This window comes from Agelaius phoeniceus, chromosome 18 (genome assembly GCF_051311805.1).
Source record: "Agelaius phoeniceus isolate bAgePho1 chromosome 18, bAgePho1.hap1, whole genome shotgun sequence".
Taxonomy (NCBI): domain Eukaryota; kingdom Metazoa; phylum Chordata; class Aves; order Passeriformes; family Icteridae; genus Agelaius; species Agelaius phoeniceus.
In genome coordinates, this window is record NC_135282.1 from 5,316,161 (window position 1) to 5,331,458 (window position 15,298).

The following is a 15,298-nucleotide window of genomic DNA, read 5'->3' on the forward strand; positions in this document are numbered from 1 at the left end:
GCCTCTGTTTACAGCTGCATCCTGCCACACACCAGGGTCACAAGCAGCCACATCCTGCTGAGCCCAGGCCTGGCACACACAAACCACTTGAGCCCACTCCAGCACAGCCCCTCTGGAGGAGGGAATGCTGCCCCAGGAGCTGCTGCTCATGGCAGGGCTCCAGCCCAGGCTCAGAACCAGCACTGCCAGTGACCCCTGGCTGCTCTGAGTGTGCAGCCTGCAGCCCCAGAACAGCTCTGTGGGTTCAGTTTCGTGTGTCTCCAACACTTCCCTGCAGTACAAGGGCACCTTTCACGTGGGGGCACAAGGATTTAACTCATTAAGCTCCAGCTGGCATCAGTATGGGGAGAATCTCTCATTCCTTTAGCACTCTCACGACCCTCAGAGCTCCTCTCAGCCCTGCCAGTCCTCTTCTACAAGAGATAAAAGTGAATACTGGTGCTCCCACCACCTGTCAGGAGGAGGAAAAGCAATTTCCAGTGAGCACTGGTGACAGGAACACTGCACTGTACAAAAAGGGAAGTTCCAGAAGGAGCTGAGGAGAGCTGCCCACAGGACACTGTGGACAGCAGGGGAGCTGGGTGTGGGGTGAGCAGAGAACCAACAATCACCTTTCCCAAATCCTTCCAGATCAAGACACTGAGGCACTGAGAGAACTCATGCTTTAATAGACACTGAAATCACAAAGAAGAAAAGGCCAAATGCCTTAGCAATTTCAATAAAAATATGAAAATCTTTTTACATGGTAAATTTCATAATATAAAAAGTTTAATGCTGTCTGGAAACAGAGTTTTAATTTACAAAGAAAGTCCATAGAGGCCAAACATGGCTAACACTGCACGTAGGGAGAGCGAGTGCTGAAGAGCTGCTGCTGGGAAGCCTCTGCTGAGCATCCTCCTCTCTGGGTCACTGTGCTCTTCTGCAGCTGAGGGGACCAGTGCCCACACACAGTGCAGCCCTGCTGGGCAGCATGGCAATGCAAAGAACCCAAAACTGCTCAAACCCATCATCACCATCCAGCTGAAACTACCAATGCTTCCTAACAGATTCTCAGACACCTCTGTGCCCCTGGATCTGTTCTGCAACTTGGAAGAGATGTTCACAGAACGAGCTTGCCCTAATGAAAGAAAATATGGCCTAGAGTGATATGCATGGGTGTAGCACCCCCTCAATGCTTTTTTCCTTGTTTCAGTAAGGTATGATTAAACAGAAGGAAAACCAGTATCAGGCCAGAGGTACAGGCTAACCAACAGAATCAAATTAAACTAGATTTTGATCACAGGGGTTGTTTACTGTTCCCATTTAGTCGGAGCTAAAGACAGTCAATAAAAAATCTGAAATCTCACACAGTAAAACGTACAGGGCAAAACCAAAACATTCTGTGGCCTTGGGGAACGGTTGCATGTGGCAGGTTTAATGTGGAAGTGGTTAATACCTAATTGTTATTGCTCACTGTATTACGCAGTGTTGTCACTTGTACCATGCACAAATACAACAACGACAAATGCATTAAACCCACAGAAGGAATTCTAACAGCAAATGCAGAACATGTGATTTTCATTTCCTGAATTTCTCCACGTATTGGGCAAACCTGATAAAACTCTTTTTTTTTTCCTCACAAAGGGGTTGTTTCTCATTCAGGAGGTGGAGGAGTGAGGGACAAGGTGTGCAGTGTCTCCCAGCCACGAGTAAGCATGCATTTCATGGCTCCTGGCAAGCCAATGGAAGTGACCTGTGCCAAGTCAACGGAGACCTATTTCCCAAAAGACTTGTTCTAGTGACACTCACCTTCCATATTTATACAACATCAAATTCCCCAAATACTGAACTTTCTCTACATCTGAACCCTTCCCTGCTTCTAATGCTCCCCCCTCCTTAAAAACAACAACAGAAGAACCACTCCCCCACACCCCCCACCCCGATTTAGCTCTGTCTGAAAGCTTTAAGCCAGCATGAAACCTGCTGGAGCACAGAAATGGGTTGTAACAAAATGGCAGCATAGAATTTCTACAGGTTAAAAGATCCTTTAGTTATGGAAGTAAACTACAACAAAGAGGCTTATTTCTGGCGTGTTATGCAGCACTACAGGGAGTATTTGCTGTTGCTATAAACAAAAAGCTGCCCACTTCCATCCTGGGTGTTCCTGGGATGTCGTTTCAAAAAGTTTATGCTGGTTAGAAACAGAGCAGGTCACATGAAATCTCTCAGCAGTCCTGTGACCACAGCAAGTGGCACAATCAACAGCATCTCTGTCTCCACAAGGGGCAGACGCTGTGCTGACTCATTTTGGCCCACTATTCTAATTTCTCCTGCTAAATGACACGAAGGTGATGTTTAGCACCAAACCATCACAGGAAGATGTCATGTACAGACAAATAACTTGCACCATAATGAGTTGAACAGACTGACTCAACTGTTCTGCTACATTGTGTACGAGTAGGTAACTACTCCTTCTCTCTGCACTGAAAACTTTGGTGATCCCCCCTCCCTAATTAGCTGGCTGTAACAACCCAGCCCAGTATCCTTTGCCTTTAGTGCTTGTGTTCATTTCTTGCCACAATGAAAAGGAAAACATTCTCCTGAAACCAGCAGACTCCAGAATATTCTCACAGCACGCATCTGATTATGCCTGTGAGTAAGCTGAACCTAAGCATTCTCATGTTTCCGTATCAGAACTGAATTCTCTGCCCTGCTATCATGCTTTTCCTCCAAGATCCCTAAGAAAACCACAAATCATCAGATCCACATTTACAACAAGAGCATCCAGCCATGCCAAGTACAATTCTCTGCATCAGCAACGTACTCTGGTACGTCCACAGAGCTGCCTGCACTCTCCATCCAGCTGCAAGACTGGAAGTTGACTTCAGATCCAGCTAAAACTCAGGGCCTAATGAATTCAGCCTCACAACACCTCTGTGAGGTAGGTAGGTAAGTATTTACTATCCCCATTTAGATAGAAAGGGAAGACGAGGCACGGAGAGGTGAAGTGATTAGCCTTCAGTCACTCAGCCAGTTCTGGGAGTGCAGAATAGACACCAAAACCTTGGTGATACAGTGCTCTGACTTCACAGCCTGGGAATACCTTGTGTGGATCTGAGCTCACATGGTGGGGTCGATGCTGCTGCACCCCACAGCTTCAGTGCACGTAAACCATCACTGGGATCCTGATCACAGCACTGCATTCCACAGCCCTCTAGAAACCATCTCCAGCCTGCCCCAGCTCCTAAACCCCACCTAGCCTAGAGAAGCTGACTGTATGTGTCGCCCTGGGGTGCTCTTGGTCCCTTTTCTTCCACATGTCAGAGGGCACTCAGGCTCTGCATCCAGCCCCTCCGCTTGCTGCCTCGCCTTCTGCCTCCAGCTGCACCAACACTGGCACACCTGCTCCAGAGGAAACTTGTTTCCACACCTGCTCCAAAGGAAACCTGCCCCCACAGCAGGGAAAAGGCTCCCAGACCTGCCTGCGCTGAGCCCTGGCAATGATTTAGCAGGATCAAGGAGGGATTTTTTTGGCCTGGTGATGTCTGAATCACACACACTGATATCACGTTCTTGCCTGCTGTGGAACTGCAAAATAATGTTCTGAGCTGCAGCATCTGCTATTCTTTTCTGTGCTCACTGAGCAGACAGAGATGTTAAGTATTGCCCAAAACTTGCCAGGATAAAAAGTTCACTTTTACAATGTGGTGTGCCAGAGAGACCAGAGCACTCAATAAAACCAGAACTTGTCTCTCTGACACACTCACTACCACACACACAGGCTCACCTGGTTTGTTAAGCCCCAAACATTTCCTTCGAGCAGACCAACCAGCAAAGTCTCATCTGAGGGCTTTCCCTCCAAAAAAGTTACCTGAGATGCAGATTTTAGAATGGGGCACCTCTCTCCTCTTGTCTTTGTTTCACCAGTCTCTAAATGATGCACCAGAACTGCCAGATCCTGCTGCTATGGAGTTTTACTGACAGCAGTTTCTGGTTTGGCCAACCTGGCAGAGGTATCTAGAGGCATGTGGTCTTCTCTGTCAGCCTTTGAAAGCAGTCGAGTAAATGGCTCATCTTTCTACAGGCAGAGACTTGTACCTATGTTCTTTGTGGTACACAGGACTGTTCTGCCTCCTCTCCCTTTCCTCTCTAACCCCTGATATGTGTAATTTCTCGACAAAAACCCAGCTGTAAAACTTCTGGTTAAGAAATACAAGGAGGTGGCTTAAAAGCCAGTGTTTAAGGAGCAGACAAGCAGATACTTTGCACCTGCTGCTGCAAATACTGAATACTACAGAGAACCTGTTATCAGGTGAGTCTGGCCAAGGTCCTGATAAGGGAAACAAAAACCCTATGTGTGTGAGGCCGTGTGCCCCCACAGTGACAGCAGGCCTGCCTGTCCCATCCCTGGGCACTGCCAGCTGAGGGCATGACCACGGCTGCTTAGCTACTGGTTCTGTTTTGGTAAAGGCAAGTGGGCAGAAGCAAATACTTCAACAAGACTGTAAGTCATCAGCTGGTTCTCGGGACATTTCAACATTTGGAGGAAGGGAAAAATCTTCCTGGTGACAAAAATTTATACCCGTTCCCAGCTGGCAGCCTCAGGGGACGCACAGCTCCCAGAGTGTTGCCAGGTGAGGAATGAGCTGATGTCATGGAATTTGTGGTTTCAGGACATCTGTGTCCATTTGGAGGGATCTTCTGTGGTGAAGCAGTAAGGTGTTGCCCAAGAGACAGGTCCTTCAGTTCCAGCTTCTCTGCACTTTCTTCTTTGCTGTGCCGTGGTGATAAATTGAGCAAGCTGAGCACATCTTTCTTAGAAGTCATTGTTCCAGGAGCTCCTCGGAGAATCTTTATTGGACCAGTGGAGTGGTGGGGAGTGCTTTGCCAGAACATCTTTAAGTTGTGAATTGCTTGCACTTTTTCATCGATGGCAGCCAATTTTAATTTGTCAATGTCTGGGGCATCAGCTGGGCTTGAGCGAGCAGAACCAGCTGAGGAATAGGAAAGAGCAGGAGATGGAGTGCTGCCACCAGGAGACTGATGCCCTGAACTCGGAGAGATATTTCTGGGTGATTTAGAAATGTGAGCACTATAAGGAGAGCTGGGGTACTTGAGTTTAAAGGGAGGCTGCTCATTTAAGGACCCATGTGAGTCACAACCCGGAGACGGCTGCCCACTGTACTGACCTGTGCCTTCTCTGTTTGACATCTCCGACGTCGTGGGGCTGTTATAGCCAGAGCTCACCTTCTGAAGGGATGAACTCCTCGTTGGAGGCTTTGGTTTGATTGCAAGAGGGGAAGAAGCCTGGTTCCTGTGGCTGGAGCTGAGCGGGCGGCTGAAGGCGCTGGTCTCCGAGGAGCGGAAGGCGGACACGCCGCCGGGGCTGGGAGCCCCGTCCTCGGAGCTGCTGCTCTTGCTGATCTGGCTGCTGCTGCTTCTCTGGAGGCGTTCAACAGCAATGAGGTGACTCTGAGTTTCCTCCAGAATTTTTTGGGCCAACTCTTGTGGATCAAGCTTTGGATTACTGTCCTCCTGGGATTTGACGGTGCTGTCAGTCTCAGTGCTAGACTGGTCAGATTCCCCAGTATCAGAACTTGCAAGTTTCCCAACTTTTTGGAAAGGTGAATTTGGGCTGGGGATGAGAGTCATTTTAACAGGAGAATTTGGAGTACTTATGCTCCCTTTGGAGTTGATGGATGCTTTAATGCCTCCATTCTGACTAGTTTTGGGCTGTTTGTGATCAGGGGAAAATCTTGGTTTTATGTTTTCTTGGTAACTGGCCAAAGGCTCATTGCTGATTATAGAGAAACCTTCATACTCTTCCTCATCTTTGCTGGCTGCAGTGGCTTGTGGTGACAGCTGGCTCTGAGCTGCAGACCTGTGTGGATAGATATTCTTGGGCCTCTCATAATCCTGCCTCCCTCTGTGTCCTGCCCCATCCAGCATGTTCTCTGGCTTGGAAACAAAGCTCATGGAAGAAGCAATGGAGCTCAGGCTGTACACAGAAATGGCATCTGAGGCAAGGCTGTCTGGACAGGTAGGAGAGAATGGAGGGTTTTGATACTGGGGTACAGGGTTGGAAACAGACTGAGCAGAAGCCAGTGACTCCAGTGATGAGGAACTGTCCAGGCTAAGGCGCTTGGGCAGCTCTGTAGAATCTGAAAAAGAAAAGACAACATTATGCACATGCCTCTAGATACACCATAAAATCAAATAAAACCAGGTAACATTCTAGCAGAATTAAGAGAAAATGCTACAAAGCATGCCCTCAGGTTCTGTGCTACCTCAGAACAACCAACTAATACTTAGGTAAGGAAAAAGAAGTGCACAGCCCAGGCAAGCACCTCTGTCCAAGTATCCTAGATGGAAGCTGTCAGTTCATTATCATTTTATTTCTCAACACAAAGAATGAATTATTTGCCCTCCAGTCGCTGGACACTATCTCCAGCTTCTGCTCAGACAAGTCTTTCCCATACAAAAATAACATTTACTCCAGTCTCTGTATCACACCTGGTCTGTGTGACACATGTGTGACCTCTGCAATGATGCAAGTGTGAGATTTCAGCAGAAGCCATTCTGATCAAATCATCAGATGACACAAGAGCAAAAACACACTGAGCAGCTTTACCAAAAAGTGCCAGCAAGGATTGTAGAGCAAAGTGCATGGTCCTCCTGGTAGCTTGTTTCCCAGTTTTCAGAATGACCTCCTCTTGGCCAACTTCACAAAGGTCAAAACCTGTAATGGGACATGGAACAGAAAACTACAGCTCACAGAAAGACCCTCTGTCTCAAATAACAATAATCTCATTTATAACACAGGCAGAACAGAGAGGTATGACAGCCTGCAGCACCCTCAGAAGGATGACTTCACCTCTCATGTGCAGTTTGTTGTCTGTTATTTTTTCCTGTTTAGCACACCTTCTCCAGGTGTTGGGAGCTTTGTGGCTCTGGACTGGGATCACAGACATTCATTAACAAATCACTCCTGCCAACACTTCTGTAGCTGCAAATTACTTGGAGCTGTCAGGAAATTATATACCAAACACATCTCAGGGGACAATGTCCTACATGCCAAACAATTTATTATTAATTCCAGGGTTTCTCACAGAAATAGAGCTGAAGAGCACAGATCTTGGAATTTGGCAAATGCAGGCTGGGCTGCAGGGGGCAGACAAATGTGAAGCTGTGAGTCTTACCAGTGTTTCAAGCCCCCACATGAGACACCAGCAATGGATTTAGAGAGACAACAGAAAGAAGTGTTTTCCTACCTAAAGCTGCCAGAAATTCATGACAGCCAGGCAGCCTCCAGAGCTGGACACTGATGGAGACCTGGATTGGTGCAGAGGGGAAATCTTGCTCCTTTTCTCCTGCTTGAAGTTGAACCAGGACTTGATGCAGCTGAAGACAGCAAAACAGACATTAGCCATTCCTTACAAGTCACATCACTGCTTCTCCTATAGCCACTGATAAAGCAATGCCCTCTGCACACCCTTTCCCTGGACACCCAGTTCAGCTGCTGCTCCTGAACAGAGCAGTGAGATGGGACGGTCTGGGAAGAAGGACAGGTCAGGGACAGCAACATCAGACAGCCTGGAACAGCAACAAAGGCAGGGACAGACCAGGGGTGAGGGCTGGGGGGTGGCCAGTGGAAACTGAGCAAGAAGGAAGCACAGCAGGAACATCTGTGAAGGGAAAGAAAAGGAAAGAGATACTCTGGGGCTGCTCACAGAAATTTACTAAAGCCCATTCCATGACTGAGCCATACTCCTTATGCAAATCCTAAGAAACTCATTAACTGGGCAGAACAAGTCATATGAAACCATGGAAGACTTTCCTAACATCTCCATGGCCTCCAGGAAAGAAGTTTCTCAACTGTGCCCAAGGGACAGGAGTAGCGAGCTAGAGAGAAAATGTGTTTATGAAGATCTGACACAAATTAAGATGCCAGGATCCCCTGTAATTCACCAACACAGCCAGGGCAGCAAGGATGGAAAGCCATTAATCAGGGACCAGCTAACCTCAGGACCACCCATCTCTCACAACCCACAAAAGCTTACACAGGCCTTTTTCCACAGTAGCTGTGTGGAGCAAATCCCAGGCCTGAGAGTGGGTGCAGACAGGGTGCAGCACAAGGCAGGGTGTGCAGTGACCCCTGCACTGCACCCTGCACCTCAGTGTCCCCCCCTGCACATCATACTCACCATTCCCACCACATTTCTAACAGCCTTCGGGCAGCAGGCAACAAGAAAGGAAAAGAGGAGAAAAGAACATGGGTTACTCTGTGCTACAAAGTGCCTGTGCTGAGGAACCTTGCAGGGACACATCCATGTCCAAGCCAGCACCCTGACTGCAAAATGCTCTGTCCAGAGAAAGAAGGGAGCAGTGGGAACGGCCTGGGCTGGGAATCCAACAGCATGGGAACAGGCAGCTGGAATCTGGGAGTGCCCAGCTCATGACAGCTCAGACACTTAGCAGGCAGACACTCAGGCCAGCCCACACTCTGGCAGGAGGCTGAACATAAACCAGCCCTTCTCTTGTTTCCTCTGGGACACAGAACTGGTGCTCAGTGCAGGCAGAAATCACTAACTTTTCCTTGCACATGCAGTAGTCTCAAGTTCTCTCTTTTGTGGCTCCTGCCTTCTCTTTTGTACTCAAAATAAGCATTTTCTATCCAGCAGCTGCTCAGGCTCCCACCTTGTTGCTTCACTAATGCCAAGAGCACTCACTCCCCTGTGATGCTGGTCACCCAACTCAGGAAAACCAACCAGCAGCACCCAGGGACTGACATTTCTGACCTCCTGCTTCTGTCTGGAACAAAGTCTGCTTTCCTCTGGGACAGGCAGAGCCCCAGCTGCTCACACCATCAACTGCCAAGAGGCAGGAGAGGAAAACAGCAATAACCACAATGGAGGGGAGAGCTGCTGAAAACCACCATGTAACAGGATAGACTGGTGCAAAGGGGACTTCTCTGCCAGGGGTCTGGGCTATGGAAGAAAACTTGCAATATCTCTGCCAGTATTTACTCTGTGGGGCAGCGAGGAAAGGGTGTGTCTTTTGTTTGGTAATTACCTTGGGTAATTTAATTATCTGAGGCAGGGCAGCAATCATGAAGCCACCTCATTAGCACTCTAAGGCATTTTGAGCCATGGGAATGTTGTCCTGTCCTCTTCACACCCCTTGGACCTGGCCTCCCTTGGGTGGCCATTAGGGAGACAAGCCTGAAGTTAACCACACACATCTCAGGCACTGAGGAGAGCCAAGGCAAGAGGCAAAACACCACCAAGGACACTGGAAACATCTCAGACATCTCAAACTCTGCTGCAGATCCTAACAGGATCCTAACAGGAACCCTTTCCTTGGAGCAGGCTCATCCCAGTGGGCTGCCAGAGCTGCTCAGCAGGTCACAGAGAGGCTGGGGCTCTTCTCTGGCTTTTTCTGCAGACTCCAAGGGCAGCCTGACACCACACAGAACCAATCCCAGCTCCCCATCACAGCATTGCCTGCAATGTTTCTGCATGGGGAAAAGGGAAAGACAGTGAGATATAGGCCCATTCCCTGTGTGAGTGTGTCCATGTACTACAGCAAGCAAATGATGAAGAGAAACCTCATTAGAGGAGCACTCGGGACAGTCAGAACCATGGAATGGAAGCAGCCAGGCTGGTGGCACAGAGAAAGGTCAGGTCAGGCTAGGCATGCTTCAGAGACAGGAGAGGGGAGAGTGTGGAGGAGGCTGAGGGGAGCAGGGAGAAGTCCCATCACCACAGGTAGCACTGCCCTTCTCCTAAAGACCAGAAATCCCTTCCCTGGAGCTGTGGGCACACACAGGAGCAGCACAGGCTCAGGGAGTTTTCTGACAGACCTTGCATTGTCCAAAGTCAACCAAACCTTGGGACTTCAGTAAATAGAGTGGGCAATGAGCAGCCAACGTGGGCCTAGGCAGGATGGCCAAACAGCTTTGAGGGTGTGCTACTCAATTCCCCCACTGCTGGAGGGATCATGCTTTCACTTGTCACTGAACAGGGAGTCCCAGGGCCATGCAGCCCTGCAGCCACCTGCATATTTTCCTTCTGGACACACACTTTCATTCACACAAACAGGCTAGTTTAGAATTTCAACCCTCAAGTCTCCTAGCAAGCTCTGGGTTGATAAACCAGGGCATCAACCATTCTGCATATTTCTGCATTTACTGACCTGGGAAGAGCCATTTGGAACCTGGTACTGGAGGAAAACCTCCCAACTCACCCTGTTGATAAGCTGCTCTCCTGTTTCTGAAGCTGTGATAAGTTTACAAAGTGCCTGAAGTGCAGGGTTAGGCAAACCTGAAAAATATCAGCAGAAAAATCTGTATCTGTTTCTTGACTGAAAGAAATGCAACAAGCCTGAACAGAACACACACTTGGCTAATTGCTAAAACCTCTCTCCCACATCACTGGACAGCTCTGGAAGCAGCAGCAATTTCCAGAAAGCAAAAGGTTTGCATCTGATGACAGGCTTCCTGACTGAGAGCTGGGAGAGAGGAACAGTCACCTCACGCTTACTCGACCCAGCAGCAAATGATTCTCATCAGTGGCAAAATTTTCACTTAACGTTTACTTTTAGAACTTCTTCCCAGTCCAATACATTGATTTCATTGCTGTAAAACATCCCTTTTTCACATGCTGCCATCATGGAAAGGTGTGAAAGGCTGATGCCTGCCTCCTCTCACCTAGGAGGGACTGGATGGTGGTGCTGCACTGCTGCAGCCTGTCCCCAGGGTCTGAGGTTGGGAAGAACACTGCTGCTGGGAGGCCGCTGGCTGGTGGGTCCAACCGAAATCCCACTGCTGTGAGGAGTGCCTGCCAGCCTGGAATGCCACCAACTTTATTCTCCACACTCTGCTGGGAGGTGTACATGGAGTTGTGCTGCCCGTTCTGGATTCGCTGCAATGATTTCTCCACCTGTGGGGAAATAAAACACCTTCTTGTACTACTGACTGCTTCTTTTTACTGGAACAGCAGGCTGGGAGACAGCAAATCCAGGATTGATCCTGGCCTGTCTCACACAACAGGACATTAGTGCCTTGGAAAGAAAAGCTCCAGTAACTCAGCTTTCACAGCTGCAACATCACAGTGATGAGTGTCAATATTCTCTGGGACGCTGGGAACAATAATGCCACAAGAAATGAAGTAGCAGTTTGTTTGGGATAGTTTCCTGTAAGCCTGGCAGCTGCATTTCTCCCTAAAGATGATTCACCTTGGAGTTCCAGGCTGCTTATTACCAGACAAAGAGCCTGCAGCCACACAGCAAACAGGAAAGAGAGATGAGTGTCCACAAACCCCAGCAACTGGGAAGACCAGCAATATTCACAGGTTTCCATCATTCTGTGGATACTTCACACTCCTGTGAGACCACAGATGATGCACTGGGAAGAAAAGTATTAGAAGTCATGAGTGATCACTGCAGCCACCTGGCAGTTGGCTCCAGTCCCACTGTTCCCCAGGACAGACTGGTGGCACAGATGGGGACAGAAGGGCCTCTTATCTTCCAAACACACAGAGACAGCAGTGACTGTGCTCTGTGTTTCCATGACTGCCATGTTCAGAGCTATTTCCCTGTATAAACAATTAATCCCAATGCTTACCCCTTAAGCAGAAACCCAATTCAACAGCTAATGCAAAGCAGATGGGTCTGGGGAGGATTCTGTCACAATACAATCTAAGATTTTGCTTACTTTGCCTCTTTTTGCACTGAACACTTCCTTAGGTGTCCAAGTCTTTCCACACTGACCCAGAGTTTTGCAGGAGGACACCTCATGGCAGGGGAGGGGGGATGAAGGTGTATATGTAATTTTTTTCAAGTGGGAGTGGCTGCACATCAGGGAGTGGCTGCTGTTCCACTCATGCCCTCAGGTGAGGGTGTCTCAGGACTGGGTGGGCTGTGGTGCCACTCATGGCTGTGACAGTGCTTCCCTTCCCTTACCAGATGAAGGAGAACACGCAGAGCATCCCGGGCCCTGTCAGGGTGCTGCAGGATCTCAGTCAGGGCCTGTCCTACCAGTGAAGAAGGGCTGTTCAGCTTCATATCACTCCCAATAAGCATGAAGCCTGCAGGATTCAGAATGAGAGACAGTCAACCTCCTGTTGTTATGGAAAATGCTCAAACCAGACACAGATGTCCTCTGCCCTCAGACCAGTGAATGATGGTTCACTGTACCCTGCACAGGGACATTCTTTTCCCAGAGCTGCTGCCCACTCCCTGCCCAGTCATGCAGACTGAACTTCCAGAAGTTTCTAGATACTTCTTAATGTCCCCTGCTATTAAATCAATAGTGTCTTCCTGTTCAAGCAGGCAGAAAACCACTGGATTGCAGCTAAACTTGTCCAGGCATGCTCCAGGTCTCCTCTGCAGCCACAGAAATCAACACATGCCAATAGTGGTCATAAAACAGAACTCTGAACATGAAAAGTTTTCGCTGTTCTGGTCAGAAACCTGTCCTGGCTCATGCCCATTCAATGCCAGACTCCCCAGATGCCAGCACAGCTCTTCATGTCCCTTCCCACTCATGCAGTGAGGATGCAGCTGCTCCTGGCTCTGCTGCTCTGTCCATGAGGATGCAGCTGCTCCTGGCTCTGCTGCTCTGTCCAAGACTCAGTGCCAAGGGCCAGCAGTGGAAGTCAGGCACTGTGTGGGATGGATTTGCACAGTGCCATGGAAGGGGCAGTACTCAGACAGCCCGAGCAGCTGAAAGCCTCTGCTTGCTGGCAATGCCAAGCACTGTGTCCACACTTTCTTTTCTGCCTAGGAAGTGGTCACTTTTGGGGCTTTTTAGTGCTCTTTTCTTTTGAGACAGAAATATCTTGGAAGGAAAATAAAATCCCAACTGAACTGTGGACTGTAACCTGAACTCAGCTCACAGCTGGTACTACCTGAACCACATCCTGATGCTGGACAACATGCCTGAAATCACTGTCAGCCTGACTCATTTTAACATGTTCCCACTCCTCCAGCCATATGCAGTTCACACCAGAGCCATATTCACCACAGTTTCCTGAGCTAAATAACATGCTTCTGCTGCCTGTGCAAAAATCAATTTGGGGAATGCCTGCAGCTTTCAAAAACCAGGCCTCATGCCAGGAAGAAAAATTAGGTTTTCTGCACATATTCCTGTCACAGCACTGCTGAACTCCAAGACTTTGTCATTCCAAATCTCAAAGTACAGATCTAATTGAGAGGGAGCAAGAACCAGCACTGCACAAGGAACTGACACTGCTGAGACATTCCCAATGGAAGCAAGGGAAACCTTTCTCCTAAAAGGACCAAAGGAATAAGCCCTACAAGGTTTATGTCACAAAAATCACAGCTACTTGCTGCTGCTCCTAGCAGCACTTCTCCTGCCTCCTGTTGAAGTGTCACTAAATTTTCCATTTAAAAGTCTGTATGTGTGCTCCAGCTGACTCCATCCCACGGACACAGGAAGTGTGAGCCTGGAGGTTTCAAACATAGAGAAGGAGTTGTTGTACTGCACTTTATTTCTTTCCAGTCATGAAACACACTTCACCTCACAACTGCTTCTAATTATACCAAATCCAGACCCACCTACTGTGCCCAGTGAAATGCTGATGGGTCCTGTGACACTGACATTCAGCCACACTCAGCTGAATCAGAGTCTGAGACACAGGGGCTGAATTCCGGGAAAGCACAGGGCACACACTGCTCCCAATTACCTGCCAGCACTGCTCCCTGCTTAGCTCACATAGTTTGGCAGCTCCCTGGTTAGAAACCCATCTGATTTGTTCAGAAGAAGACTTCCTACCTGCCCAGTTGGCTGGGTGGGAGAACTGCTTGCTGCTCTGCACAGTTTTCATTGCTTCTCCCAGGGCTGCGCTGGCTTTCATCCCGTTTAAGAGAGAGGAGTAGAAGGCGTGCACAAACATTTTGGAAGCAGCCACAGGAATGGGCCAGAGTGACACAAGGACACACTGAGCCCCAGCAGCCAGGAATGCTCTTGTCAAGCCAATGACTCCATCAGAAGTGACTTTGCTGTTGGACTCTTGGTAAGAGCCAAGAACCACCAGCTTGACAGGAAGACGCAGATCCAGCACATCAGCTGCTGTAAGCAGGAACTCCTGGAGAGGAGGGCAGTCTGAGATGCTCTCCACATCACTGGCATCATCCTGCATCCTAAGAGACTCTGGGATTGTGTAGGGGTTCCCAAAGGAGCTCTTGCTGCTGGCTGGGTTGCTGTCAGTGTTGGGTGTCAGGACCAGAGCAGCCAGTTTCCAGGAGACGTGGGTTGCAAAATGGACGCATTCTGCCTGAGTCAGGGCACTCATGACTCTCTCTTTTGTTGATGAGCTGCCAACTAAGGGCTGGCAGCCAAGTAACTCAGATACCATATAGGCTTCCTCTTCTGCAGAGGGCATGGGTCCCCAGAGCCACCTGTCCATAACTGCTGAAGGGAGCTTGGGATTTCCTATCACAGCTGCCATTGAGGTAGAACTGGAGTAAGCAGGAGTATTCTTCCTCACATGGGACTACAGAGACAAAGAGAAAGAGAAAATGGGGTTCAAAGATCTGATTTTTACGGCCCTGGAAATAAAATATCCTGTCCCTTTGGCTCTAAACATAAGTCTGGTTGTCATAATTACAGGAAGACTGGATTTCTTTAGTTTCTTCTGTTTAACTATTCCAAGGAACACCTTTGTTTGAATCTGGTCAAGACTTCTATCCCCAGATCACAGATATAGCCCAGGTCCCTTTGAGGGCTGCAGCAGAGCTAAAAACATAAGAACATTCCAGGTTCTCACATTCCTGGAACACCACCTGCAATCACTCACTAAGTGGTTCCTCATACCTGTATTTCCAAGATCAGCATCAGCACTGCCAGCAGCAGGTGCTGCACACAGCTGATGCTGAATGGAACAGCAGTGATGCTGACAAGATTCAGACCCTTCTGCTGTTCCACTGACTGTGCTTAACCCAGGGCAAACCAAGATGTGCCACAAAACACTGCCCAGCAAGAGCAAATGTGATTTGGTGCATTCTCCCAGAAATGCTGCTGCCAAACCTCAGCATGAAGATACTTCTGCAGGATTCACCTGTGGGATTTGCTTTCCCTCATAGCTTTGGTGTCCTGAGACATCAGTGGCCTTCCCCACTCAGAATGCTAAAATGGAGGTGAACATACCAGCAATGTGACAGGACAGTCAGCTTGGCAAGGAAGCTCAGCATAGATCACAGACACCTACATCTCTGTAGTCTGCCATGTAGTTCCACAGCCAGCACATGCAATCCTTTAGAGGAGGACATCCAAATGATCCAATCCCCTTGTCCTTCC

The 15,298-nt window shown here is 48.8% G+C and overlaps 1 protein-coding gene across 3 annotated transcripts in view; it reads right to left on the reverse strand.

Annotated features, from left to right (window-relative positions):
* Positions 1-645: 645 nt before the first annotated feature.
* Positions 646-15,298, reverse strand: part of TTC28 (tetratricopeptide repeat domain 28) — a 109,456-nt gene continuing 94,803 nt past the window's right edge. For 2 of the 3 annotated variants that reach the window (XM_077188075.1, XM_077188076.1), the window contains 8 exons: positions 13,775-14,495; positions 11,941-12,065; positions 10,688-10,919; positions 10,225-10,301; positions 8,184-8,207; positions 7,251-7,380; positions 6,611-6,718; positions 646-6,140 (listed from right to left, as the gene is read on the reverse strand). In XM_077188075.1, the coding sequence (XP_077044190.1) occupies positions 4,513-6,140; positions 6,611-6,718; positions 7,251-7,380; positions 8,184-8,207; positions 10,225-10,301; positions 10,688-10,919; positions 11,941-12,065; positions 13,775-14,495 (3,045 nt within the window). In that variant the 3' untranslated portion in view covers positions 646-4,512. The remainder of the gene's footprint in view (positions 6,141-6,610; positions 6,719-7,250; positions 7,381-8,183; positions 8,208-10,224; positions 10,302-10,687; positions 10,920-11,940; positions 12,066-13,774; positions 14,496-15,298) is intronic. The other variant, XM_054646020.2, reaches the window with a different exon arrangement.